This window comes from Palaemon carinicauda, chromosome 19 (genome assembly GCF_036898095.1).
Source record: "Palaemon carinicauda isolate YSFRI2023 chromosome 19, ASM3689809v2, whole genome shotgun sequence".
NCBI classification, from domain to species: domain Eukaryota; kingdom Metazoa; phylum Arthropoda; class Malacostraca; order Decapoda; family Palaemonidae; genus Palaemon; species Palaemon carinicauda.
The window spans coordinates 47572297-47593468 of record NC_090743.1 but is presented as its reverse complement, the minus strand read 5'-3'; the positions used below and the strand labels follow the sequence as shown (position 1 = coordinate 47593468).

Below are 21172 nucleotides of genomic sequence, written 5' to 3'. Positions count from 1 at the left end.
TGCCAAGTTTCTTCCTCTCTCTAACCCTCCCCCAGTCTCTGCAATTAGAAAAGTCGAAGTCTGAAAAACCCAGTCAATGACTCTTTCCTAAGGGATGATCCGCAGGGGTTGCTCCAGCAAGAACCACAAGACTGGGGAACACTGTCACAGGAGGGAAGTCACACTTACAGGGGAGCGGAAGCCACATACCCCCCCCCCCCCCCAGGCATAGGAGTCAGGGAGAGGGGGGATAGGAGTGATGGGGTTGGGCAGGTGCATGGGTAACTCTCTCCCTAGGCACTGGTGGAATACATCCTTGGACCCTGAGAACCCTAGGGAAGGTAAGCCACTGCACACATCACCAAGGAGACACTGGCATTGGGGAGCCTACTTGAAAGAGATAAGGAGGACAAAGCCTCCTTAGGTTATACTCATCATCAATGGTAACACACACGCACAGAAGAGCCCCCAACCTCCAATTTGGTGCATTGAACTCTGGAGGAAGTCCACACGCCACCAGAACCTAAAACTCGCTGTTATAGGTCTGAGGGCTCCTTGCTCCTGTCACGCTCCCTGGGAAATGAACCAGGGGAACAAATGCAGGGGCAGCAAAAGCAGATGCACCTATGATCGGAAAAAAAACAAAGCTCTTTTCCTCCTCATCATCAAAGCATATATCCAACACTATTAGAAGGCTACTACCTACACTTGGCATGATGGATGATGGAGAACAATCATACCCATAGCAAGAGCACAGAGAGAGTATGGATTTGCTGCCGGTTTAACAAAAAACACAATGTAAAGTCTATCCTCCCACAACGAGTGTCATCCTTCACAATAACAATCAACCGCCAGTTTTCACGTCCTGAAAGAAAATTAAAAGTTTGCTGAAAGAGCGCATCAATACAGTATGTCCATACTTGAAGCAGGCAAAAACTTGATTGAAAAAAATTGTAAATGTAAGCGTGCACCCTACCCCCTTACCTTACCTTGTCCTCGCTTCCACCTGTCATTAACTACTTCATTAACAATTTCAACACCCATTCCAGCTTGCGCTGAAAACAATAACCCTCCATATAGTACGATGATTTGCATCCACATAGGAACAAACTGAAAACACCCAGTCACTTGTAATAACTGCTATACATTAACCACCTTAAACAGGAAGGTGTTTACTGAAGCTAATAATCTACCACAAGGTGGTAAAGCACACAGGGAACATTTTGTATAATAGAGAACCATTTTAAAATATTACCAACCCACAATAACAAAATATACTTTTGATAATGAAAAAACTGAATTAAATGGAATGAAAAAATAAATGAAAGAACTTAATTTTAGGAGCTATGGTAAACTGCAAGCTGCAAACTAAGTTTGGAATTGCACATAAAGTGAGCCAATTCAAGGCCTTAAGAAGACTTACTTACCTAACAGCGAGCAGCGGATCTTCCAGGATTTCATATATACTGTATGCACAAAAGAAATAAAACTAATGGGTTTGTGTTGTAATAAATATAGGTGATAAAGATTTGAATTCTTAGAGGTTTCTAAAATTTATTTGTTATTCCCTTTTAGGTTTCTATCCTAAATATTGCTGGAAACAAGACAGGAAATAGACGAACAGCGAATGTCAAAAGTGTAGGTTACGCAGATCTCTTTTGCCTTTCCAAGGATGACTTGTGGGATGCCTTAACAGAGGTTGGTTTATAAGATTAAAAAATTTTAATTTGTCAAAAATTAAATGTTGTAATATATAAGAATAAATCTATAGTATTACTATTTCACATGAGTACTCTATTCATCTTTTAGTACCCCGAGGCTAAAAAGTCACTGATGGAAAGAGGTCGTCAGCTTTTAATGAAGGATGGATTACTTGATGAAGATGCTCTCAAGGCAGCTGAGGAGCAACAGGAAACTATGACAGACAAAGTGGCCAGACTAGGTAAGTTGTTGTCAAACTTTCGGTTTTATTTGTAATGCCTCAAGTTATGTCTTTCATGATGTATGTTACTTGACACATTCTGATTAGTGTTAAGTTCCAGTAAAGTAAATTGTAATGATGACAGTAAAATGCCATTTTATGACAATCTTATGAATGAAATATAGACTAGTCACATCGTCATCTCCTCCTACACCTATTGACGCAAAGGGCCTCGGTTAGATTTCGCCAGTCATCTCTATCTTGAGCTTTTAAATCAATTCTAGTCACATAATTCTGACAAAATATTTTTGTTTCAGAAACCTCCATCGATACACTAAACACACGGCTGGCAAGGTTATTAGCAGAATATTCCAGTGCTCAACAGAAGCTGAAACAACGCTTAACTAGAGTTGAAAGACGTTTTGAATTTGACTCTGACTTCACCAATCCAACATCTCCCAAACTGAGCCCTTATTTCCCACTTTCTCCCAGGCAAGTACAACTTCAGTATTGTAGTACAGTATTATATAATACTATAAAATTTATAGCATGGCCAACATTAGAAAGAGAAAATTATAAAGTATTCATGATTTTTTTTCATAGCAAAGGAAATGTGATATATACAGTAGGTCACAGCAGCTGCAGGATATCAAGCTAAAACTTATTTGTTCCAGCGCAACATAAAAACCTTTCACTCCTTATGTAGAAGTATTTATTTCAGAGAAGCTGAAAGTAGCCATTAAAACTTTTGCGAGGTGTAACTACCCTCTGCTAGTTAGCAGACGGCTGGGGGCGAGTAGCGGTGTAGACTAGCTACCTCGTTTGTACCAGCACTAGTGACTGGCCGTCCCTTTTTATTTTGGCTCAGTGGAGTAAAGATGGAGTCTTTCTCTTCTGCCAAAAACCATTTAACCAATTTATGATTAAAAGCAGCTGGACTAAAGTTTAATAAAAAGTCCTTTTTCTTCCAGAGCTACCTTCCTTTGGGGCTCACGGGTTCCCCGTGCAAGGCAAGGTACCAAGAAGTCTTTGGCCTCAGCTTTTGTTCGCCTCAACATTCACTCTGTTTTGGTAGGTGGGCGTGAGCAGTTGCTGACAAGAACTCTTCATAGTGACTTGTCTGGTAACCCCTTAAGGGGGAACCCAGAAACGAGTTTCGGCTACATTTCACTGGCAACACTCGATGTGGTGGACCTTCAACTTGAGCTCAGCTTGTTGATGGGATGCAGAGAGTGTTGGATAATTTTCCCTTTCGAGGGAGATTTAATCTCCACCAGGGGTTGACCAACTTTCCCTTCTGAGAGAGAGTCCCTTCACCAGAAGAGTTGCCAACAGCCATAACAGAGGTTGGTCGCCTTCCCCATCCATGGGAGAGACTGCCTTCATCAGTGTGGTTTCCTCATTGCTCTTGAAGCTTGGCAACAAAAGTTAGGTGACTGCTTGCAGTACTGCTCATTGCCACCATACCCTCAGGGTACAAAACAAGTCTCGTTGCAACTTCCCACTGGGGTTTTTGCCACAGATGGTGACAGCTGCTGACAGCTTGCGGCCACCGCCTCTCCCATCCACGAGTCTCATATGCTTTACCTCTGCTGGGCTATTGACGACATTGTGCCTTTGGTCGCAACAGAGTTCTTAGAGCTTTGTGAGGCTAGGTCCATTGGGTCGCAACAGAGTTCTTAGAGCTTTGTGAGGCTAGGTCCATTGGGACATGTGCCTCATGAGTTTCCACATCTTACAAGGGAGAAATTACTTGTTGGCTACAGTGAACCCTCGTTTATAGCGGTAGATAGGTTCCAGTCGCGGCCGCGATAGGTGAAAATCCGCGAAGTAGTTACACCATATTTACCTATTTATTCAACATGTATATTCAGACTTTTAAAACCTTCCCTTGTACGTAGTACTGTTAACAAACTACCCTTTAATGTACAGAACACTTAATGCATGTACTACAGTACCCTAAACTAAAACAGGCACAAATATTAAAGGTGATTTTATATCATGCATTTCCTAAACATGCTAAAAAGCACGATAAAAAATGGCAACCAATGTTTTGTTTACATTTATCTCTGATCATAATGTAGAAACAAACTGGAGGTAGAGCTTTGCTTATTACCCAGACATATTTCCCATACTTTTCCCTTAGAACTACATCACATCTTCCTACTTTAGATATATATATATATATATATATATATATATATATATATATATATATATATGTGTGTGTGTGTGTGTGTGTATATATATATATATATATATATATATATATATATATATATATATATATATATATATATATATATTTATATGTATACACATACATACCTACATATATACATAAATACATGCATACATATATATATATATATATATATATATATATATATATATATATATATATATATATATATATATATATATATTACTGTATATATATGGGTTATGGAAAAAATCCGCGAAGTGGTGAATCCGCGATGGTAGCGAGGGTTCACTGTATAACTCTTCAGAATTATGAATTACATCGTGCTTCTTGTGGCACAATGTGAGACCTAGCCCTTTGGGACCTGTGGCTCATGTTTCAATCTCTTCCGAGGGAGAAACTGCTGGCCTTCGAGTCCAGCAGTCTTTTTCGTTTCTTTCCAAGGGGATGACATAAGGCTACTTACCAACCCCCATTGCGAGGTAGGATGAGCATGAGTACTTCACAAAGACCTTAGTTTCACAGAGAAGTCATGTGCACTGTTGCACACCCATCCCCTGAGCTTTAGTGAGGTGGGTGGACGAGATTTTCTGCCTGATGAAAGTTTGCGAGCAAGTCAAGTTGCTCGCGTTAGTACCCATGGCTGGTTTGCAAGACCTTACTCGCCAGCGCTAGTACTCTGGAATTGCACAGAGCTTCAGTTTGCTGTTTTCTCTAGTGAGCTCTATTTCAGTAGCGCAAACTTATTTATATCACCTGTATCTAGCCTTATAGGTAAGATTCAATGCTCTCCTCGCCAACGTTCGCTAGTGTTAGATAGCGTTCACTGATGTTCACCAGCATTCGCTAGAGTCAGATAGCATTTGCTGATTCTTGCTGGTGCTCGCTGTTATTCGCTAGCGTTTGCAAGTACCAGCCACAATTTTTCTGGCAAGCTCATACGAACCTGCCTAGTGTTTGTGTTCTTTGCGTTCTTGGATAACAAACCTTTAAATGCGAGACTACGCTTCTTCATGGGAAACTCCCTTCTCTGAAAAGGTTTTCACAACTACAAGCGTTTGCTAAAACTCAATGAAAAGCTTAAACAAACTCCTTTGGATGCGCAGGACTTCTAGTCAAGACAAAACCTCTGTGTTATTGTGGCAAATACAGTTTACTACCGATCCTTTGCGTCTGTCGTATGCCATCATTGAGCCCCTGGGCACAATGAGTTCTTGTAAGACGCCGAGCTTCATGAAACGTAATCTTTTGGGGTTAGTTTTTTCGGGCTTGGTTTCCCTATGGAATGGAGAGCTCTTTTCGCACAATGGGCTTGGGAGATACACTTGCAAGATTATTTTTTGCAAGCCTCTAGTCCCAAGGGAATGGTGTTAGCTTGTGTTTACATTTACGAACGATAGCAAGCCCCGCCCACAAGCGGGCAGGCCAACATTGTCAGCTTCTGCTTATGTTTATCAACAATATCAAGCCCTGCCCACAAGGGTAGGCAAACTTTTAATACCGATGTAGGTATAATTTCAAAGGTACGATCAGCCCGTGTTTTACGCTAGTTTATACTTTGTGATTTCACTTATGTGTAATACAGAGAACCGCAATACCTTTTAGATAAAAAATCAGATATTTGCGATAAAAAATCTCGAGGCTCTAACTTTTCAATTAGCTCGCATTCCTTTGTACTGGGCTTGCTTTGCGCCACTTCATTCTCTCTCTCCAATTAACTCATCCCAGCTCTCGCTGTATATCTATTTACTGTGGTAAAAAAAAAAATTACAGCTAAATTTGAAATAAACCGGATTTTGATTAAACTGGTGTTTCACTTAACTGTGTCCAATAATAATATATGAAATATTCACATTTTAGTATCGTACTTGTAAATAAAAACATAGCTAATTATAATCTTTTCTATTGTCACGGTTATGCTTTCCAAATCAGCTGATTAAGGCATGCTACCAAAGGAGATTTCATATTTCCTAAAAGAAACAATTATTACCTGGTCTATCATTCTCCAATTACCGTACTAATTTTAATAGCTATATTTGAAATACTCTCCTACTTTATTTAATGTTAAGTTAAATCACATATAGAAGTTAACTAGAAGTTTCATTCGTGTTGCCGATGCACACTAATATACAGTTTTTAGCTCTGTGGTGCTTGATAATAAAGATTAGGAAATTATTATATCGTGTTGTAACAAAATTATATTCTCAGTTTTCAAACACTCTGTAATATTATCTTCTAAATGCTGCATTTATATTTAATTAAGTGATTTGTAAAATCATAGGTTCCCACTAAATTTCTTTTTTGTTCCCTCCGGTTTCGGACACAGCTTTTCTCGATTCAAAACAATAGCGGCTATGAATATTGTTTGTTTTCCCGCCTTCATTTATAGCTTGTTAGTATATATTTTTAGTATCATTTTTTTTAGGATCTTTTTCTCCAATGTGAATAAGGGTATAATGTAAAATTGTCAGTCTTATGCTACTGTATTTACTTTCGTACGATGATTAAAGTACAAGCAAAACAGTTGATGTCTGATTCAATTGTTCATATTAAAATAGCTGTTTTTTGTTCGGTTGTTATTTTGACTATATGCGTTTACGCAAGGATTATTACGTTACTAACGGTACTTTTGTCCATATCTTTTAATTTTCTAATCCGCTAAAGTAGAAGATGGGATAAATATTATTATCTGGTTACTGTAGACAGTGGATTCCCTACAGTACTGCGCATGAGATGACGCATCAGGAATTGCACCAAGCTCAAAGGTAACTTCGTACGAAAATGGGTAGTGGTCGTCGTATGAAATATGTGGGCCTACACTTAGTTAATCTTAAATTATATACATATTGTACAGAACAGTAATGCACTAGAAACTGTTTATTAACTATGTACTCTACTCTACAATATTGTACAGTGTATAAATGCTGACTACGTGTGTGGTGAGTTGTCAAAGTAGGCGAGTCGTCTGAAGGAAAACAGCGAATATTTACAATACAGATAAGTTGTACCGTATTGATATTACTGTGCATATATTACGTACTGTAGTGTTGTGTACTATACTGTAGCCTCACTGTGTCCAGTATGTAGTTTACACAAATGCATATGTACTTTACATTTACTGATTTCATTATAAACTATTTATACTGATAAAAACCAAGTAAAGACAATATAAGGAAGTACTTAGTGTGTTAATTATTCCAGCGTAGGCAATAGACAGTGTGTTGTTGGGTTAGGTTAGGAGTTATCCCCCTCTAATAGAGTTGCCATACGTAAGGATTTTCCCGGATATGTCGTGTATTTACGTGTAAAAATATTCGTCCTGGGGGAATTTTAAAAAATCTCCAAAGGTCAGGAATTTTTGCTATTATTTTGAGAGAGAGAGAGAGAGAGAGAGAGAGAGAGAGAGAGAGAGAGAGAGAGAGAGAGAGAGAGAGAGAGAGAGAGAGAGAGAGAGAGAGAGAGAGAGTGTAGGCTTCGTACAGTTCTTATTCAGTTTTCGACTTTTCGTCAGCTGATAAATGTTGCCAACTTGGCTTGTTTAGCTACTTCAGCAGAATCAGCACTCGCAGAGTCATAGTTGGCTAAATTCCCTGTTTTCTCCTTGCTCTGCCACATGCCGTTTTTCATTATTCCTATTAATTCGTCATTTTACAATCTTGAAGTAAATGGTCATTTCATTGTTATTTACTTTGTAGTTTGTTATTCTTATCTTGCGTATATGGCATTAAGCATTTTTTAATCTTAATCTATTCACTGTTGCTTAATTACATATATTGGCTATTGTTTTGATTGCCCAGGCTGGCTAGTGTAAGTTAAACCAACTGTGGCGGTGTTCTCTCCACAGCTGCAATTTGAAATTTGCTGGTTTTCCAAATCATAAAAGTGGGTAACAAAATTCCCAACCGGAAATGTAAATTCACTGCAGAGATGCAGTACAAGTTCCCTTGCTTTAAACGAGGCAGGGATGGAAAGTCTAGTGTTTGGTGTGTAGATAAAAACATACAGTATATCTATGTGGACTATAAAGGAACTAGTGACTAGCAGACACATGTGAACTCTGAAAAAAAAAAAAACACTGCAAGTAGAGGCCTCATCAACGAAATTGACAGATTAATTCGTTAAACCAGGAAGTAAAACATGATGCTATCACTACTGCTGAAGGTACTTATGCATTTCACACTGTTAAACATCACAGAAGTTTCTCATCCATGGGTTGTTCATCTGATTTGTGTAAAATGGCTTTCTTTGATTCTGAGGTGACAAAGTTTTCTAGTGCTCGAACAAAGACAGAAGCAATAGTTATGTCTGAGGGTTGTACCAAATTGCCTCAAAAAGTCTTGAAATAAATGAGATAGCATATTGTGGAGTAGCTACAGACTGAGGTAATCACAATGCAATAAAACTGTTTCTGTAATTATTTACTATTTTGACTGAAAGAATGGTGGATTACAGTCGAAACTGATCGAGTTTAAAAATACACCCAAATGAAACTGCAGATATAATTGCTAATTATGTAAAAGAAACCTTGGAAGAAAAATGTTCTCTCTGAAAAGTGTGGCATTCAAAGGCCACCACTGCAGCACAATGTTTGGAGGGCTTGGGCGAAATGAAGAAGGGAATGTGTTTGCAAATTTGAAGAAAATGTTGGGAAATAGATCTTTAATGTAGTGGGATGAACTGCACATATTTTGAATAATTGTGTCCATCACGGTGCAGAGAGATTGAGTATTGATATTGAAAATATAATCTGTAAATTTTACCCGTATTTTCATATCTTTACAGTTCGAACTGAACATTTAAAGTAATACTCTGAGTTTGCTGAGGTTGAATACAGAAGGCTCCTCTCTATAGTAAGACTCGTTGGCTGTCACTATTTCCTGGCATCACAAGGCTGATACTGATGTTTCCTGCTCTCAAGTCATTCTTTTTTATCACTACACCAACCTCCCACAGTAATTGAAGAATTTTTTGAGAATGATATGACTGAGGTTTACCTCTGGCACATGACTCATTAATGAGTGTATTTCATACACACATTCAATGAATTGAAAGGGAAAACAAGTCTGTTGCAGAAGTGCTACCAAATTTAGTGCTTGTAGAAAGAAATAATCTGAATTTCGTGTCGATAAAAGTTTAGGAACCGATTCTTCAGAAACGTGCAGAAGTCTGTGAAGAAGAGTACAACAGGTTTTGTGTTGAAGTAATTAATCTGTACCATAAATGCATAGAATATTTTGGTAAGTGGATAAACCATTGGAAATTTTCTTGTTTAAAGTGCATAACCTTAATTGAAATACCAAATTGGACCAATGTGGAGCCTTGTGTTAAATACTGGATAGATGAGGGGGTAGCAGTTGATGATAGGAAGTGTTTTAGATCCAGTTGTTAACTTGAACAAGCTTGTAGAAAATTCCAAGAATGATGAAATAAATTGGCACTACAAAAAAGTGGACCAAATAAATGAATGCCTCTAAGATTTACTGAGAATTGCACAATATTTCTTTGCTGTAGCATCGCACAACGCAAATGTAGTGTTTTTTTTTTTCGCTAATTCAAAGTCAGTAGACAAAGGAGAGGAACAAGTTAAGTGTCGATACAGTGAAAGGTATTCTGGCTGTACCGTATAACTTCCAAGACACATCTAGCAGTGACTTATTCACCTTTTTAAACTCCAATAAGGCATTACTGGCAAAGGTCAAGTCTACATAAAGATATGCATGGCAACATCATGGCTCAAACAATTGTGGGGAAAGAAGACCAACTAAGCCAACAAGGGGAATGGAGTTCAAGATAATTAGCATCATGTATGGGTAAGTTGCGCAATTTTTTCTTACTTAATTCTATTCTGTGCTTGTTTTCCGGTATAATTTTATTGCAAAAATTTTAAAGCTCGTTGTACAGAACAGCAGTATATTATATATATATATATATATATATATATATATATATATATATATATATATATATATATATATAATGTCAGGGATATGGCAACCCTACACCCTGAGGCACAAAGACACGTAAATTCGTGCTTTTCGCGCCAGTCTCTGTTACCTAACCCTTGCGAAGAGTGGAGCCTGACTGTAGCTATATGTATTTTTGTGGGCGCACACTCTGGCAAACATATTAAAAATTCCACAGCTAGTCAATGAACAAATTCTTTCGGCAATATTGTGGCAATTCGTTGCACATACGATTCCCGCAAGCAGGCTCAGGTTCATTTTCAAATGCTTACTTTTGTATTTGTTATCAACAGGAGCTAGTGCTTGATTACTGCCTTCAAACATACCTGGAATAATAATAATTTTTAGTTTGTTGAGAATGTTCCTATCCCAGCGTCATTGCCGACTTATCTTCTGGGTAGATGGGAAATAATCAGAGTCTACATATTAAAATAGTTTCATTTCTCTCAGTCTTACATCTCTGCAATACTTTAACAACTTGCGAGTTTCGAGTGAGAATATGTAAACAAAACTCGTACACAACAACACAAAAATAGTAAATGAGCATCACTCCATAAAAGATTGAATCCTACTGCAATACGAAAGTAAGAAGAATCACGTCCTAACTTTATGACACTTAATTAATGATCAAATCCTCCATAACATATGCTACTACACTTATTCTGTATGGCTAAACATGTTCTATCAATGCAATACTGCACAACATTACTTTTAATACCCGTTAGCACATGTAGTATTACAGTACAAAATACATAACACGTGAGGGCCTTGCAATGTGAGCAAGTAATCTTTCTGCTGACAAGTACTATAGACCATGTTACAATTAGAACATTTTTTATAATAACTCATTTGTTTCAATAGCTATATTCCTTACGCAAAGTCAGATTATGTATTCCCCTCCTACCTTCCCATAACCAGACATACTGTAGGTGGCCTACCCTCAAGTAGACACTGCCTTCATTCCAGGTAGTTCATTCCTAACTTTCTGATCGGCCCTCTTAGTAATTTTTTTTTTTTTTTTTTAAATACGTAGACTCAAAAATTTCACATAAGCGAAGCTGTTTCCGAGAAGAGAACATCCGAAATCTATGCCAGTTTTGCCGATCGGAAATGAAGAAATGCAAACTTTTTCATCATAAATAGGAAGAAGGAGGTCTTGATTGCGAACGTCGATTAACGTTCTCCAACCGAGTTCCCGACTCCCCGGTCTGTGTTACTGGTTCGTAGTTGGACTTATGCATACATTACCTGTCCAACAATAGATTGAAGATGGGCCTACATCTCAATTTTACCTTTAGAAGTAGTTGTGAGATAATAACCAGTCTCTAAGCCCAACAGCGACAGCTAAGGAGATTCGCTGTAATAACATTTTCCTCTAGAGTACTGGCTACCCTGGTTTTACAGATCTGTAAGCATATATACTTTACCAAGGCTCATTGGATTGGAGGCTGTGGGAGGACAGGATTTCCCGCAACTGGTTGCTGCCAACTAGTTGCAAGTCTTGATATGAAACGACTTGAGATGTTTACTTGCTGCGCAATCTCTCGGCCACTCGGGAATAACCGAGGAGGATTGATCTTTCTCTTGTTAGTTGAGGTTTCTTGTTCCTCTCAGTAGAACGTTCTAACTCTTAGGGTGGGAACTACGGTCACAATCCCTGGGAGTTGTTGGCTACCCTACCGAGCAATTGGTTGACCAGGTAACTTGGAGCCCATTTCATTTTCCGATAATTGGAGGGGAAAATTTTTCTTCATGGATAAGTTGCTGTTACAACTCATCTCCCACAACCTTAAAAGCCTTTTATAAGAGAATGCCCCCTGTAGGAGTGCATAATGCTACCCACCAGGCTTTTGTGGGAGGCAGGTCATACGAGAGTACTCGGGTCCATTCTACTTGGGGATGAGCGCAGACCCGAGTCTCACGAGTCTTTCCATCAACAACCGCGCACACAAGAAGCATTGTCTAGAATAAAGGCGAGTTCTACTTTGCGATTGCGCCCAAGGAGATAGATGCACACAGGTGGACTACACATTTCCTGGGTGAGTGGAGAATGGCACGCATGCCAGCTCGCTATATCATCTCTTACCTCGTGAATGCACGCACAGGTAGATCAATTACCAGTAAGAAGTGAGAAAGGCAAGCAAGCTAGAATGCTTTTCCAGTTCTCGCCTCACGAGCCCTTGTGCCCAACAAGATGAACTGGATATGGTGTGTAAGCCAGCGCATCTTACCAGCCTTCGCCTTGCCAACGCTCTCCGTGCAGAGAGGAACGGCAGATTCCTTTGCAAGGGAATGTAGCTTTTTTCTTAATAGGCCATTCTCTCAGTCAGACATGTGGACGGCTCCCACTTCCTTACAGAAGTTAAACACAAGGAGGGGCACGAAATGACATCCTCTCATGCTCTCCCTCTTCCTTGGCACTCTGCCAAAGCCAAGGAAACAGGTTCCTGGGGCTAAATCGGGAACAGTCTCGTTCTTGAGAGACGCCCCCATGGTTCCTGGAACCTGTCCAGGGAGTGAGGCAGACAGTCTCAGGATCGATCGATCATCTTCAGCCAGTTCCACCTTTGGTCAAGACCACTCTAGGCAAGGTCTTTCCATCCGGATCGTGTAAAGAGACTGAGAGAGACAGCCCGGAGCTTTTCCTCGTGAGACAAATTGCCAGGACTTCAGTGGCAGAAACTACCTGGGCACCTACCCTCTCTCGAGAAGTTAGTGCCACACGCCCGTCTCTGCATTTGGTGTCTACAGTGGCAGTTAAACACCTTTTTCGCTCAGCACAGAGGCAGAACCGAGCACTTTCATGCCGTTAGAATTCAAGCAGAAGAGAGACCTGTGCGGGTGGGTGTCAGATACCAACCTGCTCAAGGGAGTAGACCTTCTCTCTCCTCCCCTGGAGGCTTTCGTCAGAATCCAGAAGGCAGTGCCGCATAAACCTCCTGGAAATGAGGGCAGCCTATCTGGCTCTCAAGCTTTTCCATTGGCTCCTTTCAGGGCACTCTGTAGTTATGATAAGCAACAACACTACAATGGTGTCCGACATAAACAGACACGAAGGTACCTATTCACAGCACCTATACCTTCTGCCTAGTAACGAGGTTATTGAACAAAGTCAAGGTATCAAAAGATCTAGCAATGACCCTCATAGCTCTGCTTGGCAATATGCAGAATAGGTCCTGGACCTTCTACATCTGCTCCACTTCCTGATCTACTCAGATAACCACGTGTGAAGAATTATCATTGAGCGACGCCATCCTTACGACTTTACGCCTGAAGGATATCCTGCAGCTACTCGCAAAGAGAAGCTTTTCAAAGCCAGTTGCGAAGCACATGGCAGGATACCTCTTGGAGTCATCTGCCGCAGTGTATGAGGTGAAGTGGTCGGTCTTTTGGGGTTGGTATCGTGGATGAGTGATCGCTCCACTCAGTGCCTCTTAACCAATGATAGCAGAATTCTTATTGTACCTCAGGGAGGGAAAACGCTGCTTGGTATCAGTGGTGAAAGGCTATTGCTTGGCCTTGAGCCTCATTTTCAAGCTGAACTGAGTTAACATTTCTTCCTTGACGGAATTGTCTCTTGTCAGACGGAACTTTAAGCGCACCTGCCCTTAGTCGGAAGTCAGACCGCCTCCTTGGAACATTATCAAGGTCTTATGTTCTCTGAAAGGAGCCCCTTATGAGCCTCTTCGTCAAGCCTTGAACTGAGAATTGACTCTAAAGACAGCCTTCCTTCTAGCCTTGGCCTCTGCCAAGAGAGTCAGTGAGCTGTGCAGCCTCCTTTACGACAACACCCATTCAAGGGGATGTGGGTAAGTAACGCTTAGTTTTGTCCCTGAGTTGATAGTTAACACTCGAAATCCAGCTGCAGCGGATTCTATGTTCAGGCCCTTCCGGATTAAGAGTCTCCGATCTGTAACACATAATCCAGATCAACTGTTATTCTACCCTGTGAGGGCACTGAGGAAATACTTAGAAATATTGGCAAGAACCCATCCTTAGATCAGCAGGCTCTTTGTAAGCACGGGGAAAACCTAAAGGAAGATCACGAAGAACTTACTGTCTTCCTGGATCACACAGGTGATTGAGAGAGCCATTCCATCTGACTTCTCATCTTTTGATTGACGTCTTCGTGCACATGTCAGCGGTGTAAGCACATCCCTGGCATTCCGTAAGAATTTCTCTGTGACATAGGTATTGCAAGTGGGTTTGTGTTTCGTTTAACAACGTTCACCACCCACGTCCTACAAACAACAACCCATAAGAGCCTAGACACATTTTCATTAGGTCCTGTGGTTACTGCTCAAAACGTGGTCTAAAACTCCTGAACTCCCTTGTAGGACAATTAGCAGTTAGTCGAGAGCAGATGTTACCCACGAATAAGGCTAGGTTGAATATGTGTGTGACTGGCCACTTCCTATTTCATCTCTCTTGGGGTGCAGCATCCGAGGTACTCTGCAAGCTGACCTCGTCTAACTGCAGGTGGGTACCATGCCCTTTGAGCAACCTGATATATGTATATATATTTGTTATGTCCCCGTCCTCCATGCGAGGTGGAGTCGGGAAATGTCTGGGTTAAGTGAGAAGCTTAGCTTCAATTTTATGCTTACCTGGTCAAGTCACATTGTCAAATTCTACATTTAGCACCGAATTCCCAGGCTGTCATTCTATAAGGATAATGAGGTGTCAGGGTGTCTTCTAAAGAGCTCCTGCAAAGAAAAGAGGGCCACCCCAGAATAGTCTTACAGCCAGTTGATTTTAGGACTTCCACCCACCTGGAGGTGAGTGTCCTTCGTAAAGAGCAGAGTGTTTGTAAGCTGCGCTGGAACAAATAACAAATTTGGAAATAATTTGTATTTTTACTAGCCATACAAACCTGGTGTTCTTTACACATACTGGTCCCTCCATCAAGTATCCCTGAGAAGTCTTGCCGCAATTGCAAAGTGACAGTCAGTCGCTAGTACAGGTGTGAGCGGGGTGGCTATCTTACTAACTATTGGAGGATATTTACACCTTGCAAAAGCTTTAACAGCTAAATTCAGCTTCGTTGAAATAAATACTTCTACGTAAAGAGCTGCAGGTTTGTATAGCAAGGAAAAATACATATTTCCACATTTGTTATAATATTTTGCTATAGGATTTTCATTTTTCAAAAGGAAAGTTTTCAACTCATGCATTGCCAAAACAATATACATCTATTAATGAATAATTAGTACGTTTAAAATTTTGAATGAAGATCATGATTCAATGCACATCTGCCCCTCCCAGTATTCAAGAATAGGAAAACTGAAAACTTCCATTCATTAGTATTTTGGGTTTGCAATTTCAGTAAATAGCAATGTGTACTGGAAGGATGATGAGAGGCCAAAACTAATTTCTGCAAAAGTAGGTGTTTTCTATGAACGTTGGTGGCCAGCTTTGTGAGATAAGCTTTATGATTTTAGTAAATTATCTTTTATAACAAAAAAGTATAAATTGCACCTGATAATATTGGAAATCAAAATATTTTTATTAGTATAAACCTCATTTCACTCATGTATATTGCTCAATGCATGATGGGCTAGCCAAGTGAAGGTCATTGTATGACTTTGGCCTTTCTATGGGTATGGGGATTCTCCAGCTGAATGTGCTTGGTTTCCGCCAAAAACCTTGGAGAGCTGAAGTTCAACAAACTGCTCAAGTGGTGGAATTATATGCATGATATTTCCAGGAAATAAGAATTTTCTATTTAATGAAACTTTAAAGTTGTTTCAGATGTTCTTGTTTACATAGGAACAAACTTCTTAATTCACTTTGAAGGGCTAGAAACTGTCATGGTCCACAGACTATTATGTTGTATCTAAAATAGGAAATCCAATGCAACAGGTTATACCAAAGAAATATTCTTTATTTTTCTGTAGTAGGACCAGTATTTTCATATACAAACATGGACTTGGTGTGCATAAGGGAGACATATGGGTTCAGGCACTCTAGAACCCACCACAGCATCTCTGCTGAATTTGTGTGCTACTAGACATGTCACCCACTGAGTACTACTGCTACTGTAATCATCGGGAAGACAGCAACATCACCTGGATTCTTGGTTACCACTAAATCCATCTTTTCTCATTGTCACCAATGCAAGTGATTACTATATGTCCTGCATGTCGTAGAAAGCAACTTAAAGGACAGCTGCTGCTTGGTAATCTTGCCTTTTAGCTAAAAGCTAGACCCACTACCTATTGGAAACATCCCTGCCTGCGATCTGCCGTACTGAGGTTTGAGTTCCACTCAAGGTTGATAGTTTCTTGTAGTGTCTGCAGCCTCACCATCCTTGTGAGGTAAGGATGAGGAGTTTATGGGAGTCTATAGGTCTACCTGCTGGTTTATCAGAAGCCATTACCTGGCCCTAGCATGGGTGGAGAGGAGCTTGGGCACTTACATATGTATACTGTATTTGGACAGTGTGTAGGACATTGTCCTGCTAGCTAGGGCATTGTCACAGTCCCTTGCCTCTGCCATTTATGAGTGGCCCCTTAAACTGCTGCCTTGCATTTAGACTATTTAGTCCAAAGCTAAGTCCACTGCCAATAAGTGTGGTTGATGACTCCAAGGGCATGCATTATAAAAACCTTCTGCCAAATTAGTTACCATGCTAGATGATATTAGAAATATGGAGGCGGGTAGGGTGCCCTCTGTGAGCAACATGTGTCAGGAGCTACCTCCTGCCATAATAAATAGTTTTAGGGTACCGTACGGTTCACGATTGCAGCCAAAAAAAAAACTAGGGACAGAATGGAAGATCAGAGCAGGTACTTGGAATATCAGTACTCTAACGGGACAATTGAAGGAGGTAATAGATGTGAGGGAGAGGAAGATGATAGTTATCCTGTGTGTGCAGGAGACTAGATGGAAAGGAAGTGGAACTAAAATGATAGGAAATGGGTATAAGCTCTACAGCAGAACACAAGTATGTAGGAGACTAGATGAAAATGAAGTGGAACTAAAGAAATAAGCATAAGCTCTATAATAGCAGATCACGAGAGGGAAGAAATGCAAATTGGGGTTATAATTGGAAGAACAAAAGTGGGATAAAGAAAGAAAGTAAATGATAGGCTTTTAAAGATTCCAATGATAGTAGGGGATCAGATAATAAATATAATTCCAGCATATGTTCCTCAGATAGGTTGCCTAGAATAAGAGAAAGATTTTTTTTTTTATACAGGAGTTCAAGGCTGCCATTAGAAAAGTAAAAGAGAGGCTTACCATAAGAGCAGAGATGAATGGCAGAATGAGGAAGAGAAGGGATGGATATGAGGAGGTACTGGGAGGATAGGGGTTCAGAATTAAAAATGGCGATGGGGAGTATATTTAGAGATGGATCAGATTTTGAATTGGCACCTGGTGTCAAAAGTTGGATAATCACCTGATATATGAAAGTGGAGTGGAAAGCCAAATAGATTGCATCCTGATTAGAAGAGTTAACAAAAACAATGTAATGAACTGCAAAGTAATTTTGGAAAAAGCATATGTTATACAACAGACTAGTATTGATCGATTTTAAAATGAAAGGTAGAAAACTCAAGAGAAAGAGGCGATCTAGAATTGATATTTGGGACCTTGAAGGAGAAAAGGGTGAACAATTTAGGAGGATTGTGAGAGAGACGACTAGAAAGGTTGAACTTAGAGATTGGACAGGGTAACAGAGCGGAAAATATATGTGTGTGCATATGAAAGAAATGTGTGTAGGGGAAACAGAGGAACTAATGGGAAAATACAGTGTTTATGGTGTATCGAAAGGAGAAAAGTGGTGGTGGGACAGAGAGATGCAAGAGTTGGTTAAAAGAAAATCAAAGGCATCTACTGACAGGAAATTATTGTATTGCATGCACAGGGCGCAGAGGAGTGGTAAAGAGAAGGGGAAAGTAGGTATAGTTATTGGAAGAGTGGTAGAGTAATTAAATAAAAGGCTAGGGACAAGGGAAGGAGAAAACGATATCTATTAAGATTTCAAACTCAAGGAAAATGCAGAGACAGGATCTGTGGGAACTGAGAGTCATCAAGGACAGAAATTGAAATATATTGCATAGGGATGAAGACATTAGTAGGAGATGGAGAGATTATTTTGAACAACTATTGAATATCAAAAATGAAAGAGAAGAGCTGGGAAGAGTACAGATGGTGGGCACAGAGGGTGAAGGGGCCCATGATGGCGATACAAAATACAGAATGGAAGCGAGCATGAAGTATAATGGAAAAATGGCAATGCACCAGGTCCATCAGTTTCAAATTGAAATGGCCAAGATACTAGTTACAGAGGGGGAAGAGTGGATGCTAGATTTATTAAGAGTGATATGAGAAGAGGAAATAATACCTAATGACTGGGAGGAGTGTTAATGTTATCTATATGTAAGCAGAAAGGTGATGTCAGGGAATATGGTAACTAAATGGTAATTAAACTACAGAGAATGGTGTGAAAGTCTGTGAGTGGTACTAGATGTGAAATTGTAAAGATTTGGAAAAGGCAATATGGATTCATGAGGTAGAGAGACTGTGGATGCCATCTTTATTGTAAGGTATTTACAGAAAAAGAAGCTAGAGGGAACCCACCAACTCTTCCATACTTTTGTAAATTTAGAGAAGGCTTATTATAGTATCCCGAGAGAAATAATGTTTTGGTGCTTGATGAAGGGTGGTTAGAATGGTTGAGATGGAGCACAAAAGAACAAGTACAAAAGTAATAATAGCAATTGGGGAAAAAGACCTTTGAAGTAAATGTTGGATTACACCATGCCGTTTTCGGATGTGTTAAGTGAAGAGATCAGAAATGAAGAATTGTGGGATTTCCCATATGCTGATGATTTAGACTTAATTGAGGGTTTGTAGAGTGGCAGGAATCTTGGAAGAGGGGTAGCTTCAGGGTAAAGGGGTGTAAGACTGAGGTTATGGTGAGCAGTAAGGAAGGTAAGGACAGAATAGCCCTACATGAAAGTAGAGGCTCGGTTATAAAATAGGTTGAACAATTTAGATACTTGGGATCTTGTAAGTCAGGAGGGAGGATGTAAGGCTGAAGTTGAGAATAGGTCAAAAGCAGCCTGGGGAAGTGAGGAAAGGCAGCATGAGTGGTATGTTATACAAAAATATCAATGGGTAAGCTAAAAGTCGAAATCAATAAAACAGTTGTAAGACCAGTGGTAATCTATGGATTAGAAATATGGTTCTAAGCCTCCTGGCTGATACAGTGGTAACGTGTTCACTTAGTAGTCGCATGGCAGCAGATTGATCCCAGCCCGGGACAGGGAGTTCAAGCAGTTTATTGGGGAAGCAACTGCTGTGTTCGGCACCACAGTGGTGGTTAGGCTTGCCTGGCTGATGTTTTGGTGAGCATGTATTCTGATAAAACTGGAACTGAAACCAGACACCTTTGCCTTATCTTTAAGATGGAAAGAGGAAGCAAAACTTGAGATGAGATTAGAATGCTGAGGTAGCTTGTGGAAATTTTCACTGCTTGAAAGGTAGGAAAATGATTAAATAAGAAGAATGGCTAGCATAGTAATGAATAAAGAGGTGATAAGTGTGTCATGACTGAGATTATGCGGGCATGTGCTGAGACCAGGTAGTGAGGAGGGAGAGAGGAGAGCTTATGACGAACCTGGTTTGGGGCAAGATCGGGAGGGAGGCATAGAATTAGATGGAGAGATAAGGTGAAGGATGATATGGAGAGAAGAGGTTTGGTGGAAGAGGCCTTGATAGAAGGCTTTGGAGAAGGTGCATTAGGCAACCGACCCCTTAATGTAGGGATAATGGTATATATATATATATATATATATATATATATATATATATATATATATATATATAGTATATATATATATATATATATATATATATATATATATATATAATTATATATATACATATATATATATATATATATATATATATATATATATATATATACACTGGTCTAGTGTAGAGTAAATACAGTAGTTTATGAATGATTTTATTTATGATTTCATATGTGCATTGAAGAGGTTAGCCAGCTCCTAAGAAGAGTTCCTCTCATGTAGGTATAAGTTAATTATGTAAATTACGTTAGACTTGCGTCGTTAATTTTGTTGTATTCTTCATTCAAGTCAGTATATGTAAATTTACGTTATTTTTAAGAATTAACTTTTTATTTCACGAATTTTTGTTATGAAGTTTTACGTAATATGTTTGAGAGTGTTATGTGACCATACATGATAGGAACAAGGGCTTATGTAATGTTTTTTTTATATTTTTATGAGGTATTGCATCATATTTGAGAGAAAATTTGCAATTCTTATTTTGTGCCATGTGCTTTGGAAGATTCCCAAAAAAACCTAGTGATAGATGTTACCTTTTTTTTTATTTGGGGGACAAAAGGTGGGCGGAGCTAGCTTAGAGAGAGAGCTGTCTCGCATTTTGTGAGTACGCGTTTGAGAGAGCAATACTTGGTAACTTTGATGCCCTTAGGCCAACCCCCCCACGCTTCCAGATCTCGCTCGGACTCGGAACATTCTGGAACTAGCTAAATTTCATATAAAGGTGACCCCAGGGTTGCATAGATCAGATAGGGAATCCCAGCCTTAACCCTGGATAGGTATGCTACTCGGACACCCCTTTAAGGGTATAAATTACTGAAAATATAAATGATACCCATCTACAAAATAACTATTTATTGGAAATATATTAAAAATTTAAGTATACAAAAAAAAAAGACTTGACGTAAATATTCACATAAAATAGAAATATACATATACACATAAATCCCTTTAGGGACACCTTCTTAGATGGCAAAGCAACAGCGTGTAATTGCTGGAAATGAGTTGGACCTATAGAAGTCAAGATCTGAAATGAGAAAAAAAGGGTAAATTTTTTTGGCCAAAAAAATTTGTCCAAATTTCATGAATTTTTTTGGGTACCCAAATGAAATAGGAAGAGGCTAATTTTTTATAGAATAAACTCATATTATCCTAGAACAGAAATACATAATAAAATGTGCACTAAGATGTAATTTAATGTTATAACAGGGGCGAAATCTAAAGGTCATTTTTTGACGGCCTAGTTCACAATGTAAATTTCTTATGAAAATCATTGTATCTCCTA

General features: G+C 39.4%; 1 protein-coding gene across 1 annotated transcript in view; it reads left to right on the top strand.

The window, feature by feature from the left end:
* Positions 1–21172, top strand: part of LOC137658240 (cyclic nucleotide-gated cation channel subunit A-like) — a 319691-nt gene that overhangs the window by 288527 nt on the left and 9992 nt on the right. Inside the window, 3 exon segments of the mRNA XM_068392921.1 lie at positions 1555–1677; positions 1789–1921; positions 2218–2392. Of these exon segments, the coding sequence (XP_068249022.1) occupies positions 1555–1677; positions 1789–1921; positions 2218–2392 (431 nt within the window).